This window comes from Musa acuminata, chromosome BXJ1-3 (assembly GCF_036884655.1).
Source record: "Musa acuminata AAA Group cultivar baxijiao chromosome BXJ1-3, Cavendish_Baxijiao_AAA, whole genome shotgun sequence".
NCBI classification, from domain to species: Eukaryota; Viridiplantae; Streptophyta; class Magnoliopsida; order Zingiberales; family Musaceae; genus Musa; species Musa acuminata.
In genome coordinates, this window is record NC_088329.1 from 9,344,853 (window position 1) to 9,363,963 (window position 19,111).

The 19,111-nt window shown below is 37.0% G+C and overlaps 2 protein-coding genes across 6 annotated transcripts; one reads left to right on the top strand and one right to left on the bottom strand.

Annotated features, from left to right (window-relative positions):
• The first annotated feature begins 4,792 nt into the window (after positions 1-4,792).
• Positions 4,793-10,331, top strand: LOC135583291 (pto-interacting protein 1-like). 4 transcript variants are annotated; one of them, XM_065123844.1, is made up of 8 exons: positions 4,840-5,017; positions 6,266-6,398; positions 6,888-7,138; positions 7,210-7,336; positions 8,265-8,538; positions 9,024-9,156; positions 9,299-9,385; positions 9,904-10,331. In XM_065123844.1, the coding sequence occupies exons 2-8, from the start codon at positions 6,320-6,322 to the stop codon at positions 10,003-10,005; spliced, it is 1,053 nt and encodes a 350-aa protein (XP_064979916.1). In that variant the 5' UTR covers positions 4,840-5,017; positions 6,266-6,319; the 3' UTR covers positions 10,006-10,331. The 4 variants fall into 4 exon arrangements, with proteins under 4 accessions (XP_064979923.1, XP_064979907.1, XP_064979916.1 ...); XM_065123838.1 differs by having other exon boundaries at positions 4,879-5,017; positions 6,879-7,138; XM_065123851.1 differs by lacking the exon at positions 6,266-6,398 and having other exon boundaries at positions 4,793-5,017; positions 6,879-7,138; positions 9,024-9,164.
• A 1,807-nt stretch (positions 10,332-12,138) lies between these two features.
• Positions 12,139-18,901, bottom strand: LOC103978023 (uncharacterized). Of its 2 annotated transcripts, XM_065123858.1 has the most exons (8): positions 18,675-18,901; positions 16,487-16,648; positions 14,282-15,651; positions 13,456-14,142; positions 13,292-13,375; positions 13,108-13,183; positions 12,617-12,939; positions 12,139-12,544 (listed from the first exon to the last, which is right to left on the bottom strand). In XM_065123858.1, exons 2-8 carry the CDS (start codon positions 16,545-16,547, stop codon positions 12,332-12,334), a joined length of 2,814 nt encoding a protein of 937 aa, XP_064979930.1. In that variant the 5' UTR covers positions 16,548-16,648; positions 18,675-18,901; the 3' UTR covers positions 12,139-12,331. The 2 variants fall into 2 exon arrangements, with proteins under 2 accessions (XP_064979930.1, XP_009392001.2); XM_009393726.3 differs by lacking the exon at positions 16,487-16,648 and having other exon boundaries at positions 18,675-18,900.
• Between the last annotated feature and the right edge of the window lie 210 nt (positions 18,902-19,111).

The window sequence follows — 19,111 nt, forward strand, 5'->3', positions numbered from 1 at the left end:
ATCCGCTGTTGGGAGTATGATATGAGTTTGCCTCCATCCGCTGTTGGGGGAACACAAACTCATCCAGTAGGATAAAGCCTCTCCATCCGCTGTTGAGGGAGTGCTCCTTCAGGTACTTGATATACGCCAATGGGATGATTGATTGAATTTTGATTATGTATACATTTTTAGTTGACTTTTGGGGTTCCTACTCAGCGTTGCTGAATTTTCTTTATTTTTTTTATTTTCAGAGCAGCCTCCCTCTAGTACTAAATCGGATTCCAGTGGAGAGCCACTTGGATGATTCTTGAAGTTAACATCACTATGTTTACTTTTTATTTATGATTCGATAAATAAATGGATTGTAATAAATGAATTGTAATAAATGTTTATGAATGATGAATAAAGTGATGTTTATCTATTTGGCCTAAATGTGTGGATATATATATATATATATATATATATATATATATATATATATATATATATATATATATATATATATATATATATATATATATATAATTCAGGATGTGACACCTACACTCACTTTCGGATTTGTCCTCCGACGAGATCATCGATGTCCACTAAAGGCCTTCCTTCAATAAGTGAAGACCAACCACTCTTACAGCGCTTTCTCCTTTTCACGGGTTTAGGAGAGAACTCTTACAAGTCTTATACCTCTCTTGAATGATCTTAAAACTTGGAAAAGGAGGAGGAGAACTCTAGCACTTGTTTACAATACTTTTACACCCCAACAACTCAAGATTATCTCAATACTTTTGTGCCCTTTCATGCAAAAAAGAGTGGGGTTTGTATAGGCCCCAATGGCTTCAAAAATGGAGCCAAAAAGTGTCTAATCCCATATTTCCGAGGTCCTGACGGTACCACCGCCATTACTGGGCGGTACCACCGCCTTACACTTGACATTGGGCGATATTACCGCTAGCAGCAATAACTGCTAGCAGTACTATCGCCCAGACCACCTGGGAGACTGGGTCTTCTAGGCAGTGCCACTATCGGCCATATTTTCAGAGGCTGATTGGGCTGTTTAATCCAGCCCAAATGAACCCTGTTAAGGGCCCAGTTGGCCCCTAATTAAGTTAATGGGATTACCTTCCAATTCTAACTTAATTTACGCTATAATTAAGACATGATCACAGCACTTCTTGTTCCGGTATTTTTTCGATGAACATCCGACAAACTCTCGGCAATGCCCCGACGGACTCCCGGCAAGCTCTTGGACTTTACGACGATCTTCTTGGCAAGTTCCGATAAGCTTCTTTGGCAAGCTCCTAGACTTCTCGGTTGGTTCCGGCAGAACTTTCGACGAACTCTCGAACTCCCAACGTGATCTCGATCTTGACTCCGGCATAACACCTGCTATCGTAATTAATCTTACACACTTTTCTCAACATAAAGATTAGATCAAACAAATTATAATTGACTTCATCATCAAAATATGAGATTCAACAAGTTTCATCCCACATCATCTTAAATATAGAGGAATAACTCATAATTCTTCTTTATAAGAGTATGATTTTATTTTTTAAATAATATCATTATGCCATGGCATACAATATACCAAACATAAATACTTCACTTTCTTAGGAATTTAGCAAAAGGATTAGGATTATGATATGACTTATTATATTTGTCATAAAATTCATCACTATAATTTTAATTTTTTTATCTAATTATCTCTCGATTTTATTTATTTATACTTGAGAGTATATGTAATATATATATACAACTATATATATATAATATATATTTTTTCTTTATTGAAATATCTTTCTTTATCGAAATAGAAAATATGAAATGATTCACAAATATCAATATGAACATTTATGATATATTTTTTTATATCCGTAGCTTACTATCGCTTAATGCAATTTATACAAATATTAAAATCAGATAAGTTTAAATATATCAAAATATTAACATTCACTGATCTTTTAGTTATTTATTTGAAGATATATCCAAAATGTGCTAAGATATAAAAGATTTCTCATAATTAAAACTATATTTTAATCCAATATTTGATTCCAAGATCACCCATATCTTTATAAATTCAAGATTTAAATTAATTATGTATAAACTTTCATATATATTTTTAAAATAAAATTTATTGAGTTATAAAATATATTAAATTTATTATTATAAAAGAAAGATAATATCATAAATTATTAATTTTAGATAGTGAAACTAAACTTTTAGAAATAGTAAGAATATAATGTATCACTAATAGATTTATCAAATGACTCATCTCTAGGTTAAGGTGATAAGTTTCAGTGTTATCATTTTCACTTTTAGATTTTTTTAATTTTTTAATTTTTAGATTAAAAAATCTTTTATATTTTTTAATTTTTAGATTATAAAAATTTTTTATATATTATTAGTAACATAAGTTGAATCATCAAAATCAAACTATCAAGCAATAGAAGAAACCTCTATATTTATAGGCGAGGATAAAGGGTCGAAGAAAAAACATAAAAAAATCTCTTTCAATAAAATCATCTCTTAAAAGGAATCTTATCATAACGACAAATCTTTTATATTTTTTAATTTTTAGATTATAAAAAAATTTTATATATTATTAGTAACATAAGTTGAATCATCAAAATCAAACTATCAAGCAATAGAAGAAACCTCTATATTTATAGGCGAGGATAAAGGGTCCAAGAAAAAATATAAAAAAATTTCTTTCAATAAAATCATCTCTTAAAAGGAATCTTATCATAAATCCATAATATCTTTTACTTATTTAAATAGAGTCATATAATCTTTTTTTTTTGACCCAAAACCCAAAATATTTAAGTGTTTAAATCTAAGTTTATAATAATGCTTAATAGTCATTTAAGTGTTTAAATCTAAGTTTATAATAATACTTAATAGTCTTTTATAAGTTTTTTTTTTTTGTTTCTAGGGCTAAACGAGGATCAAATTATTTATCATCGATCTCTCCTTTGGAAATATCATATTTCCATCATAATGATCTAAGAGGTATTATACTTGTAACTAAATTTCTAACGATTCTAGCTTCCCTTCCCTTCCCTTCTGTTTATAATGAACAACTTATACCTCCTCTTCGTCATTAAGATTTGAATGTAAATAAAAAAAATACTCATTATCTTCTAATTGAGATATATATCCTTAACTATTTTCTTTCATTTTCAAGAAGATTTCTTCTGGAGCCTTTTTTTTTTAATGTTATTAACTCCACTAACTATCTTTAGCCTTTCTCACAATTCGTTTTTCTTTTGCTAACTTTGTCCCATTATGACACTTGTAAACAAAGTATGTGTAATGAACTGTGAAAAGTTTGTCTTTGATAGATCTCACGTTGGAGGAAGATCCTTCTTCTCCAAACAGAAACCACCAATTCACTAATGGTTGGGTGAGCGAGTGTTTCAACGTTTTCCATCCGGATGAATAATTTTTCTTAGATAATTCTCCGATTAAATAATATTAGTGTATCGATGGTTCTTGTTTGGAGAAGGAATTTTTCTCTAGCGTGAGGTTCATCCTATGTAAATTTTTCATAGTCCATGGGACAATGTTAGCACCAAAAAAATCGAGCTGTGAGAAAGACGAAGGAGGTGCTAAAAAATGAAGTTGCGAGAAAGATAGTACTGCAAAAAGGCTGCAGAAGAAGTCTAAACTCTTAAAGGATATAGATTTAACAGAAAACGATACTTAGAAGATGAAGAGCAATCTTTTGATCTGCACTCGATTCATGTCGATGAAGGGGAGGAGGAATAACTTGTTGTTGATTGCAAACAACAATGCTGGTCGTTTCTGCAATACCTTTCGATGCCGCAGTACCTTTCAACGCTGCAGACTCCGTGTTTCCACACGTTTGTAATATAATGGAAAATGATTAGAGGTTCTCGATCAAATATATGATAATTCATTTATAGCACTATTAAATCCTTTGCAAATAATATCACATAAATACACTAACTATGCATTGTTTCAAGCTTAAAAATTACTAATTCTAAGAAACTGAGATAAAGAAAAGGAGAAAATGACCATTCTGAGTTCTGACTTCACCTGCTCAAGAATTCTTGCACCGAGATGCTTGATCAGTTGATCCCATGTTGTTTCTTGGAATTGTAAGTAAAAAATGAAACTTGTCCTTGGTCGAGACCTGATGGTAAGACCCAGTAGTCTTTATTCGTGTGCATATTGATCTCATCTTTCCTCAGCACGTTGAGACCTCCCCTGTAATTCTGAGATCATTTTTAAAACCCTTGTAATATTTATTTTCGCCTTTTATGATTTTTTGTGTTTTTTTTGTGATTTCTTTAATTCAAAGATTTGCACATTCTTCTAACATGAATCAATACGATCGGTGTCAAAAATAAATAAATAAATAGATCGGCGTCCTACGCCGCAATAAATCCCTTCCTGTTGTGCTATGCTGCATGGGTTGACGAAGTGGGTCCGGTGTTGACTCCTCCGACACCGACTTGATGAGATAGAGCCAGGGTTGACTCGCCCGATGCCGTCACGCATCCGCCACGCTCCGTCAGTGGCCTTCTGGAGAATTTCTCATTCCACGTCGCTCTGCCACGGACCTATTTTAGGTGGGGCCCACGGATAGACGTGTAACCGACCCACGTAGGGCGAGCAACGTTTTGGGGAAACGGTCTCGGACACCTGTTTTATTACGTGGAACGTAATAAGAGGAACGCGTCCGAGTCAACAACGGGCGGTGTCGCGACCCCGCCTTGGGCCGTCGACTTGAACCTCGAGTTGTCAGTCGATGGATGGTTAGTTCACGGGGAGTGACGGGAACGCGTACTGGCCACGGAAAGAAGGTAATCAAAGGTCGCACCCATGACCAGCCGTTCCCGTCGCTTCTCAGTTCGCTCCCTGCGACTCAGGGGAAGCGTCTTCTCCGCCCTCCCGTCCCCCGCGCCACCTGCTACCTTGCGAACCGTCGCTGGATTCCGCCCGATTCGACGGTGCTCAGACTCTATTTTCTTATCTCCCGCCCTCCGGCAGAGGCCAGAGCTCGCTGGAAGCAGAGGTGAGACTTAATCTTTGCGGTTCCCTTTGTTTCTGATGAAACGAGGGTTCCTGAATTCTGATCGATTCCCTGGATCATCGATGCTATTATTTTGAGTTCCAATGCCTTCTCCGTTATTTATTTTGTTGATTCTTGCTTATGGATCTTCAGCTCTGGCGACTGAATTATGACATGAGGGACGAAAGAAAGAAAAGTACCTTGAGCAATTGGTTTCTGGGAGAGGGTATATTTGTTATTTATAAGTGGCAACTGTGGTCATTAAAAGTAAAAAAAAATGGTATCTTTGATGTCATAAAATTTGGATTCTAACGTATAAACACAGCACATATTGATTGCTATGAATATGTTCTGTGTTTGAAGTAAATGTGTTCTTAGTTGTCCTTACAAATTTGAGAAGTGGAAACATTACCATGACTTCTTGGTTTGCAAAGTGTGAACCAGGAAAGTCATCAACAATGAAATCTTGTGTAAAATTCGAAGAGTTGTCAATAGAAAAGTGCATCGATCAAAGGTGTAAAGAACGATATACATACATTTCATTTCCAGCCATTGAACTAACACTGATGATGGAATACAAGTATTTATGTCATATTTGTAAATAACTTAGATGTGAATGGTTTATGCACTGTTGTATACCTTGAAAAAGTTGCATTGTCATCTTTGTCTCTCATTCTCTGTAACAATTTCCTAATCATGGATTCTGAAAAGAAAAGAGAGGTACAATGTCATAGAGCATGTTTCCCAACACAGAAATTATAAGCTAAAAAGGAAAATATTTTTCTTTTACCAATTTCAACTGTATCACATCATTTTGAATGGTTCAGATTATTCTTGGAATGTTGAGGCAGCATATTTGTCATATTAACCTTATTTTTCTTGTTCATGATATACAAATCTGTCATTAGAGAACAACGATGGTCATATTTTGTTAGCAATAGCTTCTATTGCACCCCTTTGACTATTCTTAGGGTTAGGTGAGTATCATTACTAATTTAGATGATTAAATGAGACCAACTGTTAGCTGACAAGCATGCTTTTGGGAATTTCTCGGTTGTTTATCGTATGCATGATTGTCATGGTGCAGTACCAGTAAACAATTTGACCTACTCCATCTTAGAAATATAGGAGCTTTAATTTCTTTATTTATGTGTTTGTTTTTTATTGATGACAAGTCTTGAATTCTGAAGTGCCCTTCATTTATTTGAATTGCTATTCTTTCTGAGATTATCTAGTTCTTTCCTTTTCTAGAAATAAGCACGGTTATTTTGAGGACAGAGGCAGCTGTTTTGAGTAAAAAGGATAATGTGCTTCCGTTTTTTCAGAAAATCTGGTTCCCAGAAACCATCTAAGTATGAGCAGCCTTCTGCTGCTAATTTAACAGGTAATGTCATGCGACATTAATACAAGCATATTTACTAGGCTTGGTTTTATCAATCCATATCATTGCATCTGAATTATTCATATAACAATGTAATATTTCTTAGAACTGAATAGCCTGTACAGGATTTAACTGCTGATTAATGTATTTGATATACCTTGTTGCTTGTGTTTCTCTTCATCTAAATGCCAAAGTCACAGTAAGTACATGCTCTTTTTGTCTGTTGAAAGTTATGATTCTTTATTTTGTATGTATGTAATTTCTGCAATATCTGTCAGTCTAATCCGATGAAGCTACATTTTCACGAACTACATATTCACTCTAAAACTCTTGCTTACGGTATGATTCATGTCCCAAATATCCTTATGACCAAACAGAAGTTTCTCTGGCTTCGACCAGTCTTCCTGTTAATGTTTTATATGTATAGCGTTTGATTCCTCATCTCATATTTCCACAACATTCAGATATGAATTTTCACTTTAGTTGATGCAGGTCATGATGGTGCTAAGCATGCCCCAAATTTTGCTTCTAACAGTGCACAACTTGTAACAATGGAACCAATTGTAGTTCCTGCCATTCCAGTAGATGAAATAAAGGAAGCTACAAAAAATTTCAGCAATGAAACTTATGTTGGAGAGAGTTCGTATGCAAGAATTTACTGTGGTACACTGAGAAATGGACATAAGTCTGCCATAAAAAGGTTAGATGCCACTAAGCAGCCAGATGGAGTATTTCTGGCACAGGTGTGTTGATCATTGCTATTGACTTGTCTGTCTTGCTGATATTATCGATTCGCTTATAGAAGAATTTACAGGTATCCATGATGTCAAGATTGCAACACAAAAATTTAGTTGAGCTGTTCGGTTACTGTATTGATGGAAGTCTACGCATTCTTGCATACGAGTATGGAAACATTGGATCCCTTCATGATATCCTACATGGTATAAGATGATTGCATCTTGTAACTCATAATTTACTTGTTGCAATTATTTTTTTTATTTGTTGGATCGTCGGTAGGACAATCTTTTTCTACGTTGATTATTTTCTACTGGATAGAATATCTATGCTGAGGGCAGTCTTGGTGCAATGGTAAGATTGCTCCTATTTGACCTATGTGATTAAGATTTGAGTGATGCATATAGTCTCTTTACTCGTAGGAGTAAAATTGTGGACATCAACTCTCCCCAAACTTTCAATAGGCAGTAGCCTCATCCATTGGGTTCCACTAGATTTACCCTTAATAGAATACTTAAACCATAAATGCCATCTAAACATGGGTAATAATAAATATACTTGAAATTATGCTACTGGAAGGCTGGCAGCTATCTCTTGATATAATCTGGCAATAGTCACACCATACTTCAAAATATTTACCCATACTCTGATTCTTATGGACCTTAAGTAGTGCAGGTTACTACATGTATTAGTGCTCCCAAAAGGTCTCCATCATGTTAGGATTATTAGATGATTGTAGATAGGTTTATCTTTTGTAAGTAATGATAGGATAAGAAATATTCTCTATTCAGTGCATCTATACATCGTTCTAGGACATTCATTCTGCCTTAGATGGCTGTCCTCATTTAACTCCAAGAAGATCATATAAATATCTTAATATCTTAATTTAAGTAATTTCTCAATTTTTATATCCATATGATTTTTGTCCACTGTTCATAAGTTGCATATTACATTGTGTGTTACATACATGTGATGTACCTTTGACTTCTGTTTGTTGATTGTTGGCACATAATGCATTAATTGTTTCAAGGACACTAAGCTTTTAAGATCATCCTTACATAAACCCTTGTCAAGCATTGCCAATTTCTCCTTCAGAACTATAAAAGCAAAATAATATATGATTGTTTAACACAGGACAAAAAGGTGTCGAAGGGGCAAAGCCAGGTCCAGTTTTGTCATGGGTACAACGAGTTAAAATTGCCACAGGGGCTGCAAAAGGACTTGAATACCTGCATGAGAAAACAAAACCTCCTCTTACCCATCGTGACATCAGGTCCAGCAACATACTTCTATTTGATAATGATATCGCAAAAATAGGTGATTTTGGCCTGTCATATCAAGCCTCTGACATGGCTTCGCATCTTCGGTCCACTCAACTTATTGGAACTTTTGTTTATAATGCTCCAGAGTAAGTTACTCTATATCTTTTTTATACAATTGTGTGTTTTTATTACCAATAAACATGTGCAACACATTGAAGCCAGTTTTTAGCTTCAATTTGAGTAATAAAATTCTTTTTAAACTTCTTTTATAAATATTGTTATTTTTTGTCGATTCTAGTCATCTTCTATAATTTTATTTATCAGGATCTTTAGTACGTCCATGGTCTCCAGCTAGAACTATATCAGCAAACTGCTGTATGAATCTTCAAAGGCAATTATACTATATTGTTGCTGAAACTTATACTATATGATTTCAGGTGTTCAACCTAAACATGAATCAAAATCCATATCAGATTGATCTTTAGCAACTATAGGTCAAATAGGCACAATGAACCACTATGGTTCACTGCAGCTGAGTCTTGGTTTAACCTTCAATAAAACCGCACCTTTAACATTATAATATGAATCATATCCAGAAAGCTTGAGTTCAAAGTTTTTGCCTGGCTGGCAGGTTTGCTTTGACGGGACAGCTTACTTCCAAGAGTGATGTTTACAGCTTTGGAGTTGTTCTTTTAGAGCTTTTAACTGGCCGTAAACCTCTGGATCGTAGTTTACCACGAGGACAGAAGAGTCTTGTGACGTGGGTATGCATGTATTACTTCCTTTTCATCCTTTTTCTTTGCCTATTATTAGCAATGTCAAAATCTTCCATTTTGCTTCCTGCTGCATTTTTTTCACTTCAATCATAGGGAACCAACCCTTAGTGAATTGTACAATCATGTGCAGGCATCGAATAGACTTACTAAGGATGAGGTGGCAGAAATCGTAGATGAAAGGTTGGGAGGACAGTACCCTCACGAGTCTGTTGCAAAGGTAACATTTGAAATTTCATACTGCTCTTGCATTCTTGAGGCACTCATGTTATCAACTGAACTTTTGTTGTCTTTGTTTCATGTCTTTTTGTGCTTGGTATATGTGATTTGTAGAGCAATACACTTCTTGTTCATTTGGTATAGTAGGAGCTAAGAGAAGCCAAACATCAACAAGTTTCCTGTATAAAATGGATGAGATTCTCTTTTTAGCCACTCAAGGAATTACATCTGGTGTGAGGTCAAAATACATTTATCATCAATATCACGTGCAGATGAATGTGAATATGTTTAGCAAATGGCTAATTTAACCGATTGCATTCTTTTCCTTAAGCTCTTTGTTCTATGGATCCTCATAGTATGATTACTCTGCTTTTCTCTCATCACAGGCCATCTTAGTACTAGTTATCAGCTTATCGAATAGTGTTTGATCTGAGTGCATGACAGAAGCATCTTTATGTCAATTATAACTTGATCGCTTTTGTATATCTTTTTAATCTGTTTCTCTTATCTTGGAAATAGTTCGCCAAAATAGCTGCTTCGTGTTTGCAATATGAAGCTGATGATCGCCCAAATATGAGCATCGTCGTCGAAGCACTTCAGACTCTTTTGATCATGCAATAATGTTCTTCCTAACAAGGCACCACGCTCGTGCGGCTCTCTTCCGCTCTACTGTTTCTGGTATCAGAGTAAAGGAGTGATGCTAGGTTTCAGAAACCATGTCTTCTGCTGGTGAGACCACAGGATGATGCAACCCTTCCTCTGCCATTCTTGTTCCTTGCTCACAAGAGAATTCGGTGCCCGTGGAATATAATTTACACCCGGAGAAGTTCTTAGAAATCCTTTGTATCCCTTTTTTGTTATCTTTCCTTGTTTCCAAACAGATGGTTAATCTTATTCGAAATGGAGGTTTGTAATAAAATGCACCATAATGTTTTCGGTTTGCAGTATTTCGAGTTCATGAAGAATTTGGCTGATGAGGAGGCGTATCGTTGAGATCGTGATGGTAATGTAGGCAGAATGGATCAAGTTTAATGATATGATAAACGAGATCATCACTGAAAACAGTATTTGGAGCACAAACAGCGACTGTATCGAGTTCTTCACGCAACAACATGGATGGATTCCGCCCCCTACATATGCACACATCCAGAATTGAAATCAAAGACAGGGCAAGTCATGAGGATACAGATCGCGTAAACGTAAGAGCGCAAGACCTCCTCGATGAAGTGACGAGCTCTTGCAATGAAGCCCAGTTACACGCACTAATCATCCAAATCATCATCGAGAAAATCTAGATCAATGCCATCTTGTTCATCGGTGGTTGAAGCACTTGATGTCCGAAACGGTTCAGGCGATGCTACACCTGTGGAAGTCGCAGCAAAGAAATGACAAGAAAGAAAGGGCATGCGGAGGGCACCTCCTCATCTTCTTCTTGGAAAGCCGGTTGATCAATGCCCCTAAGAGTAGAAAGGACATTGAATCGTCGTGCAGCCTCCGTAAATCTGCACAGAAAGATTACATCCTTCTCCTCTGTAGGACTAATAATGGTATTGGAGAATTACAAATCAAGGAGGTCACCTGAGGAGAGCAAAGGAAGGGTGAAGAGATTACTGGATTAGGACCATTGGCCAATGATCTTATTCAGAATCCAATTAAATCTTATATCAAGTTATTAATACCGTCTAAAAACTATTTTATTAGTGGTGTTGGGTGAGAAAGAACCAACAGTTACGGTGCAAAAATCATCGGCAGAACTTCGTCCTGTACTCTTCGGAAAACATGTTTCCATAGCCGCCACCCGTTCGAAACTGATGGAGACTGGACCTCCATGGAGAAGAAGATATTTAAGATTACACTTGCAGAGTTTAACCTTGATGGCCCCGACTGGCTCCATCAGCTCACGGCGCCTCCCGCTTCGAAGACCATCGACCAGGTGACGGCGAGGGACCATTACTTGGATCGCTCTCGTAGCCAAGGATGGAGATCTATGCATGCGTCAAAACCAGTCTTTTGGATACGTTTCGTTCTAATGTACCATATGTATTATCAATAATCTGTCATGCATCTTCTACAAACATGTGTATTGTAGTTGCATGCTATCAGCATCTCAAATTAAACGAGACTCCATTTCAGTCCTTTCTACTATGGCCTTAACATGTCGACGAACGAGTCTTCCACAGACACAACAAACCAAGTTCATTCCTCCCTCTCCATCAAAAACGACAGAAAGGAGGTTGGGTTGGCCGGTGGGAATCCGCCATGCATGCATGAAGCTGTGTAAATGACAAGCCGTAGCAGCGCAGGTGTTTAGTACCTGTGTGTGCCGACAATGAGAGACGTATGGAGGTACGTATAAAGTCTAGTAGCGTTTCTTTGTCTTCCTCTTCGTGCCTCTCCTCGCCACTAAACCTCGTTAATTCATCTTATCTATCCAGTGTATCTATATATATTTCTAGGGGATGGTTGTCCTCATTTAAATTCAAGAAGATTATATACATATTTTCATGTGTTATTTTAAAGTGATTTCTTGATTTTTTAATATCCATATGATCTTTTTGTCCATTGATCACAAGTTGCAAGTACATAAGTACAAATGGTGCAAGGCAAGAATTGAAATCTAAAATGGCGCGAGTGGTGAGGATACAGATGGCGTAAAGCAATGATTAGTAATAAGAATGATCTAGTGAACAGCAGGTATGAATACAAAAATAATAATAATAATAATAATAATAATGCTGTAATCAACAAGCCAAATTAACGACACTGAGTCTTTCATTTTCGAACTCTGTTGTAATATGCTTACATTCAATTCATATATTACAAGATGAAACTACATTAATGGACTCACTTGTTTAGTTATCCAGAACAATCAAGATTCATTTCATGTTGGTTATCTAAAGTTCATCTAATCAAATCACAATTCTCACAATGAAGCCAGTTACAAGAACTAATCATCCAAATCATCATCAAGGAAATCAAGATCGGTGTCGTCTTCATCGGTCGCGGCACCCACTCCAGCAGGATGAGCACCTGATGTCTCCAATAGTTCAGGCAATGCTATATCTGTGGAAGTCTTCTTGGACCCTCTGTTGAATTCCTCATTCTCATTGATTTCAATCCCATAGGACTCTGCTTGCTCCGCGTTATGGTAGAGAGCCTCCTATATCCAAATAAAGCAATTTAGTCAAATAGTTATGGCAAAGAAATGACAGAATGAAAGGGCAGGGGGTACCTCATCGTCTAGCAAAGCTGGTTGATCAATGCTCACGATCCAATTATCTAACAATCTCTCCAAAAAGACATTGTCAAAAGATATTGATTCATCAGTTATTCTTTTTAGTTGCCTCTCCCGCTCCCTAAGACGCAAGTTGTAGTGGACGTAGGCAAAATCATTCAATCTTTTCTGAGCCAAATGGCTGTGCCTCGTAGCATGAGTATGATCAAATGTGCTCCAATTGGGTTTGCAACCAAAGGATGTGCACGACTGGCTTAATATGCGAACCGCAATTCGTTGCAGCTCAAGGCAGTTTATTCCATGTTGTTGCCACCATGCAGCTACAAAACACAGATGAAGAACAAAAACAGAACAGAGAGAACAAAAATTAACATCATAGAATGTCATTAGCAGTATTAGGACAATAGCATCCCACAAAGTTTTAATGCCCAAAGGTAATTGTGATTGATGCAGCCCCAAATGCTTATCATCAGTTGTGTTGTTTGTACCTGGATCCAAGTCTATTCTTGTACTTAACGCCAGCTCAGTTCCAAAATCAGCTTTTGCATAAACAAAATCAGAAATCTGCAGTGAAGAATATCAGACCACAAAAAGTAGTCCCAAAATAAACATTAGAGATCAGAAATTTTATGGCAGAAATGGTTAAGAAAACTCAAAAGCACAACCAAGCACCTGTGCTGCAGCTGAAATTCTTCTTCCAGTGTCTGGTTCCAGTCGAGTGATGCACTCATTTAAACCACGAATGACCTCTGGAATCTACAAATGCTAAAGAATGCAAATTCAAAAGAGAAGCATCACAAGTGCAAAAACCTAAACAAGCAGAGGGTTACTCTTACCGCCATGAAATCTGGTCGGTAGCGATATGATGGATTAAGGAAGTATGCTGCAACGTAGAGGGGATGGTGAAATACAGAATTCCAATGGTTATCTAAAACACTCCAAAATGGGCCATACTTTTGTTCACTGTCAGCATGGACTGCTTTCATTGTAAGCTTAGCACTGTATATGCCATTATAGATTGATGGCATGGACAAGGTACGGTTACTCCCAACTTCTGTAAGCATTTGGACGACTGGATCCACAGACTTATTCACATAATGTGTCTTCTTCCAAAACGTCGAGTTAAAGATGATTTTTTCAACTTCCTTTCCCTCATCTGATTTGGCTAATTGGGAAGACATCCACCTACTAGAGTGGAACATCCTTTTGAGAGCAGACCGATGGTCTTGCAGGCATCGCAAAGTAAGAAAACTAGTTAAAAACCTTGTAATAGCTGGTTTAAGAATTTCTTTACCAGCTGTAAATTCCTTTTTCATAAGATTTAGCAACCAAATGTGGTTGTAAATGAACCTGGTAATCTTTTGGCCTTTTTCAAGGCATTCTTTGACCCATTTTATCTCTGTGAAATCCTCCAGAATTTGATCAATGCAATAAGCAGCACAAGGCGTCCAGAATAGACTTCTTCTCTTCTCCTCTAGCAGCTTCCCAGCAGCTTTATAGAATGCAGTGTTTTCTGTAATTACCTGTAAAATAGTTAGAATTATCACGATGCATGAATCACATATGCCCAGCAAAATGGAAATCCTAATCGGGAAGTGTAGTTTCCTGCTGTATGTAGAATTATCAATAAAAAGAAATAACTGAAACAAAATAGTTTGGTACCTGCACCACATTCCTCTCGCCTACCTCCTCTACAACTTTGTCTATTAACTTGAAAAGACATGTTGCATCCTTTACCACATCAGAAGCATCAACAGAAGATATAAAGTATGTTCCTCTCGGGCAAGATACCAGGAAATTGATTATTGTTTTTCCCTGCACATCCCTCCAGCTATCTGCCAAAATACTGCAACCAGTTGTAGCCCAAGAAGCTTTAATTTCTACAAAATATTCTTTGGTAGTTTGAACTTCATCCTGGAGTGACCGACCTGAAATTAATCTGCTTGTAGGGCTCTTAAATCCATGTCCATATTGACTAACTAAATCCAGCATCTTGTGGAAGTACGGAGAGTCTGCTGCATTGAAAGGTATTGCAGCATAGTAAAAAAATCTGCAGATTGCAGAAAGAACTTCTTTACGACTTCTTCTAATGGATCTTCTTTTTTGTTTTAATAGCTTGTAGGAAAGTGGGAAACGAATTTTTTGTGTGTTTGAAAGCACAGAATCTAAGGCAATCTGTTTCAACGGCAGTTCTGCACCCCTTGCACCATTTCCTGGTGATCTCCCCCTGGATCTTTTACGCATGGTTTTACTGGTAGAAACATCATGATCATCAACTGTACGTATTGATTTGATCATGTCGTTTGCATGCTCATTCTCATCCTCATTTTCTGGATGCATATAGAGGGCTGCAACTTCCTTGGTCTCAGGCCTTCGTCTCCTTCCAGTACGATGCCATTTCATGTTCTCTTTCATCTTAAGATACACTTCCTCTGGAGCCATCTTGCAGGATGCAACTTCCCCAGGAATTCTAGCTAAATGTTGTTTAAATCGGTTTATTCCACCACTAACTATTTTTTCACAATAATTGCATTTTACCTTCTTTTTCTTCTCATCTTGAGCAACACCATGTTCCCATCCAGGATCTATATATCCTAATGACCTAAGAGGCGTTATACTTGTAACTAAATTTCTGGCAATTCTAGCCTCCCGTCCCTTCTGCTTATAGTCAAGTTCTTCCTCCTCTTCATCATCATGATTTGAGTGCAGATCAAAAGATTGCTCTTCATCTTCTAAGTGTCGTTTTCTGTTAGATCTATATCCTTCAAGATTTTCTTTCATTTTCATGAAGACTTCTTCTGGAGCCTTTTTACAGTATGTAACTTCGCCAGATATTCTAGCCAAGTGTTGCTTCAATCTATATATTCCTCCACTAACTATCTTTCCACAATAATTGCACTTCACTTTTTTCCTTTTCTCATCTTGAGCAACACCATGTTCCCAGCCAGGGTCAGTGAACCCTGTTGATCGAAAGGGAGCAACTTCTTCAACCATTTTTGGCACACCTGCTTCAGCCCTTCTCACTGTTTTATCTGGGGAAAAACTCAAAATGGGTTAATCCTAATACCAATGTACTTGCAACCAAAAGGTTAGTGATAAAGAAGATAGTGTGCATGCAGGCAATCTTTATAGGATGAGATGTTGATAAAAGATACAATGAAAGGCTTTATCTTCTGTGATAAGAAGCAAGTGGGATCTGATGACACAAAATGCAGCAAAAGCTAGCTTCATCATATTTAGTGGTGGTCATGTCTGCTTTCCAAGAGAAGGAAGATGAGAAAAAGCAGGGAAGACCAACATATTGAAGGTCCTTTTGCCTACGATGATCGAGTGGCCAGAGTTTTCTAGGTTATCGTCATCACAAATGCATTGAGCATTTGATCATTCCATCCTGAAAGAGATGGAGGAGGACAACAACCATGGAAGGAGAAGGAATTCCATAGAGGAGTAGACTTGGTGCACAGTGCATGCACTGTACCGGAGATGACAGAAACATGTGGGCGATCAACATGTCCACTCCTGCAATTGCTGACTGCACAGGAAGTCAAATCTGGTTTTTTCACATGTTACCGCAAGAGTAGAAAGGACTGGAATGGAGTTTTGACTGACATAATAAAGCATTTTCTTGTTTTGTGATGCTGACAACATGCAACTCCAATTCTTGTTAAAACAAGAATCCAGATTTGTAGAAGTTCCATGACAAATTCTGATAATATAGTACATTAGAACGAAACATATTAAAAGACTTCTTTTGACACACCATAATATGGAATGTTTCTAAATGGTTTGTTATTTTAACACCAAACAATGAACAGCAATAAGTAACTTTTGCTCTTGTTCACTATTTGTAGCAAAAGGTAATATTACCTATAAGATACACGCTAGTGGGGTGCAATTTATCTGCAATGCAAATAGCATTTTTAAACATCCAAGAGACTGAAAAATTAAAAAATCAATTTATTGGTGCTCTTCAGTAACAGATGCAGAACCAACTCCTGACAATGGAAACGTCATCGGCAGAACTTTCTCCTGTATTCATCAGAAAATAGAGAATTGTGGGATCTGTAAACATGTTTCCATAACAGACCATTCTAAAAAAGTGGACTAGATAACAATCATATGCAACCCAAATGCTTAAAACAGTAGGATTATGATACATTGTAATTGCTAATAACCGTCAATTGTCCAGAGATTACAGTAGAATCATTCTCAAATCAAAGCACTTTAGTGAAGCTGGAAACTCTCCCTCAGACCACTTTTAACTGATAAGTCAAGAGGAAAAGGAACATTAGACTGAACCAAAAAGATAAGCGACTACTAATTGAGGGAGAAGGAGCAGGGGATGGAAAACAGAAGGCAGGAGGTGCAAAGAACTGAAAGACCTAAATGTTGAACAGCATGACTATTAACATCATGCAGATGGATGACAATTCAAGGTAATTAAGAAAGTCAAAGCATCGGGCCAATTAATTTGATGCCTTCACTGTGTCATGCACAATTCATATATAATCATCGTAACTCATGCAAACAAAGATCAAGAATGAAAGAAATAAAGAAAGATGAAGAAAATTTAATTGTCTCCTCAACTAAGCCTGATTGTTACATAAGCGAATTTTGCAACTACCAAATAAATACTTGCAAATAATAGAAACTCCGATAATTTTACCAGTCTGCAGCAGGGATTATATGTGATTGCAAGATCAACCCAAAGAATCATTTTTGCAACCTAAGAAGCAGAATGCATCAGCATAATTGGTAATGAGAACAACCTAACCTTCTCTAAAAGCATCTGCATTTTTTTCACAAATCTTAAACACGATATTAGAAATCAAGATTGTGAGTCAATAGTCAATGATCACAATGCTCTCCTGGACAGCAAAAGACAGCCCTGGTTACAAAAGCATCCAATTGGGAGAAAAACAATGCAATGATGAGATAAACACTCATCGAGAATGAAGATAAGGCTAACTACCAGGGACGAAATATATGTTTGTTTAATTATCTTGTGTTGGTGAAAATAGTAAATAATTGGTTGCCGGGATGTGTTCTCGCTGCTTAAATGTCTTACTGATAAGGATAACTACAAGTAAGACCTTGCAATCAGTAATTAAATCTATAGGTTAGTCGATATTCTGCTAAACTGAAATTGAGAACTACAATTCAATTCAAGGAAGTCATCTTCATCTTTAACCTCTAGAATATGCGGAGCAGGGTTCGATGTTTGGACTCTGCACTTCTAACCTCATAAACTAATATATCATAATCATATATTAACACATGCAACAGTGTGTCCCTACCATTATAAGCAATCTACTGCACCAAAAATGGGGTACAATTTCAAATGCGCTATGGCTCACCTTATCCAAAAGCTTAATTTCTACCAGAATTTTTTTCCTTTTATTAACTGGCCTGATGTTCATGGATCAAACTCTCTTGATATAAACCCCTATTACCAAATATGATGTTCATGTTCAAATAACCGTGAACACTGCGTGCAAAGTCAACTTTTACCAACTGCAGGTTCACTCTTTTTATGAAACCATCATTCAGAATTTCATTTCAAGAATCTTCCCGGTTTTGAACGTTCCAAGGTTAAAGAAGATGCTAGAATCAGCTAGAATCACTCCAGCACTTCAATGAACCTACTTTCCATGTAGCAAATTCACCATGAAAACTTTAAAATTTGGAATGACCATTACTCTTCGAATTCAGATAAGGAAACAGCAAATCACTGATATAACTGAGCTGCACTACACCTAATTCCACTTACATGCCACAGCAATTATCCATTTTTGCTGCCAAAAGCAGCATCATTTCTTTCCACAATGGAAAAACAAAAGAGATTTCGAATTTCTACAAACCTTTTCATCATCAGATTCCCAACAAAGAAGACTTACTTCGTTCCTAACCCAACATATAACGAAACAAATCCTTAAGCACCCAATCGAACAAACAAACCCTAAATAACAGAAATCATCATCCCAACGGAACATAAGAGATACGAGAAATGTGACTCGTAGAGGGAAGAGAATTAGCCTGGATCGACTCGGATTACCGGAGAGAAGAGTGGATCGAGCACCGCGGGAGGTCTGGGCGATTGCCGTCTCGCCATCGGGGGTTCGTCTCCTCGACTCGGTGGCGTCCTGTCGTCGCTCGCCCCTTTGCCCTGGCCTCGCGCGTTGACTCGGAGCCGGATATAGGGCTGAGTCCGACGCATACAGCGAACTCAGATCTGGCCGAGGATCGGTCTCTCGACTCAGCACTGCCTCGGTCCGGTTCGACAGCGAGTCACATATACAAGAGCTTTGTACGTATAGTACTCCAACATGTACTTAATAATGAACGTATTTGATGAATTATTCAAAATGAAAGTATATTTCTTCAAAATGCAGTGATAAATGTTAATTAATTTACCACCAGTAAATAAATTTTATAGTATCTATTTATCTAGATATTCATGTTTTAGTAGTGATAACTATTTCAACTAGGTTG

Excerpts from the sequence above, each read along its gene's own strand:
- LOC103978023 (XM_065123858.1), bottom strand. The coding sequence starts at position 16,547 with ATGTTTAAAAATGCTATTTGCATTGCAGATAAATTGCACCCCACTAGC. Across the intron at positions 15,652-16,486 it reads CACTAGCGTGTATCTTATAG|ATAAAACAGTGAGAAGGGCT; the intron begins GTAATATTACCT and ends GTTTTTCCCCAG. Across the intron at positions 14,143-14,281 it reads GCGAGAGGAATGTGGTGCAG|GTAATTACAGAAAACACTGC; the intron begins GTACCAAACTAT and ends ACTATTTTACAG.
- LOC135583291 (XM_065123835.1), top strand. The coding sequence starts at position 4,825 with ATGACCAGCCGTTCCCGTCGCTTCTCAGTTCGCTCCCTGCGACTCAGG. Across the intron at positions 9,157-9,298 it reads AGAAGAGTCTTGTGACGTGG|GCATCGAATAGACTTACTAA; the intron begins GTATGCATGTAT and ends AATCATGTGCAG. Across the intron at positions 9,386-9,903 it reads CTCACGAGTCTGTTGCAAAG|TTCGCCAAAATAGCTGCTTC; the intron begins GTAACATTTGAA and ends TCTTGGAAATAG.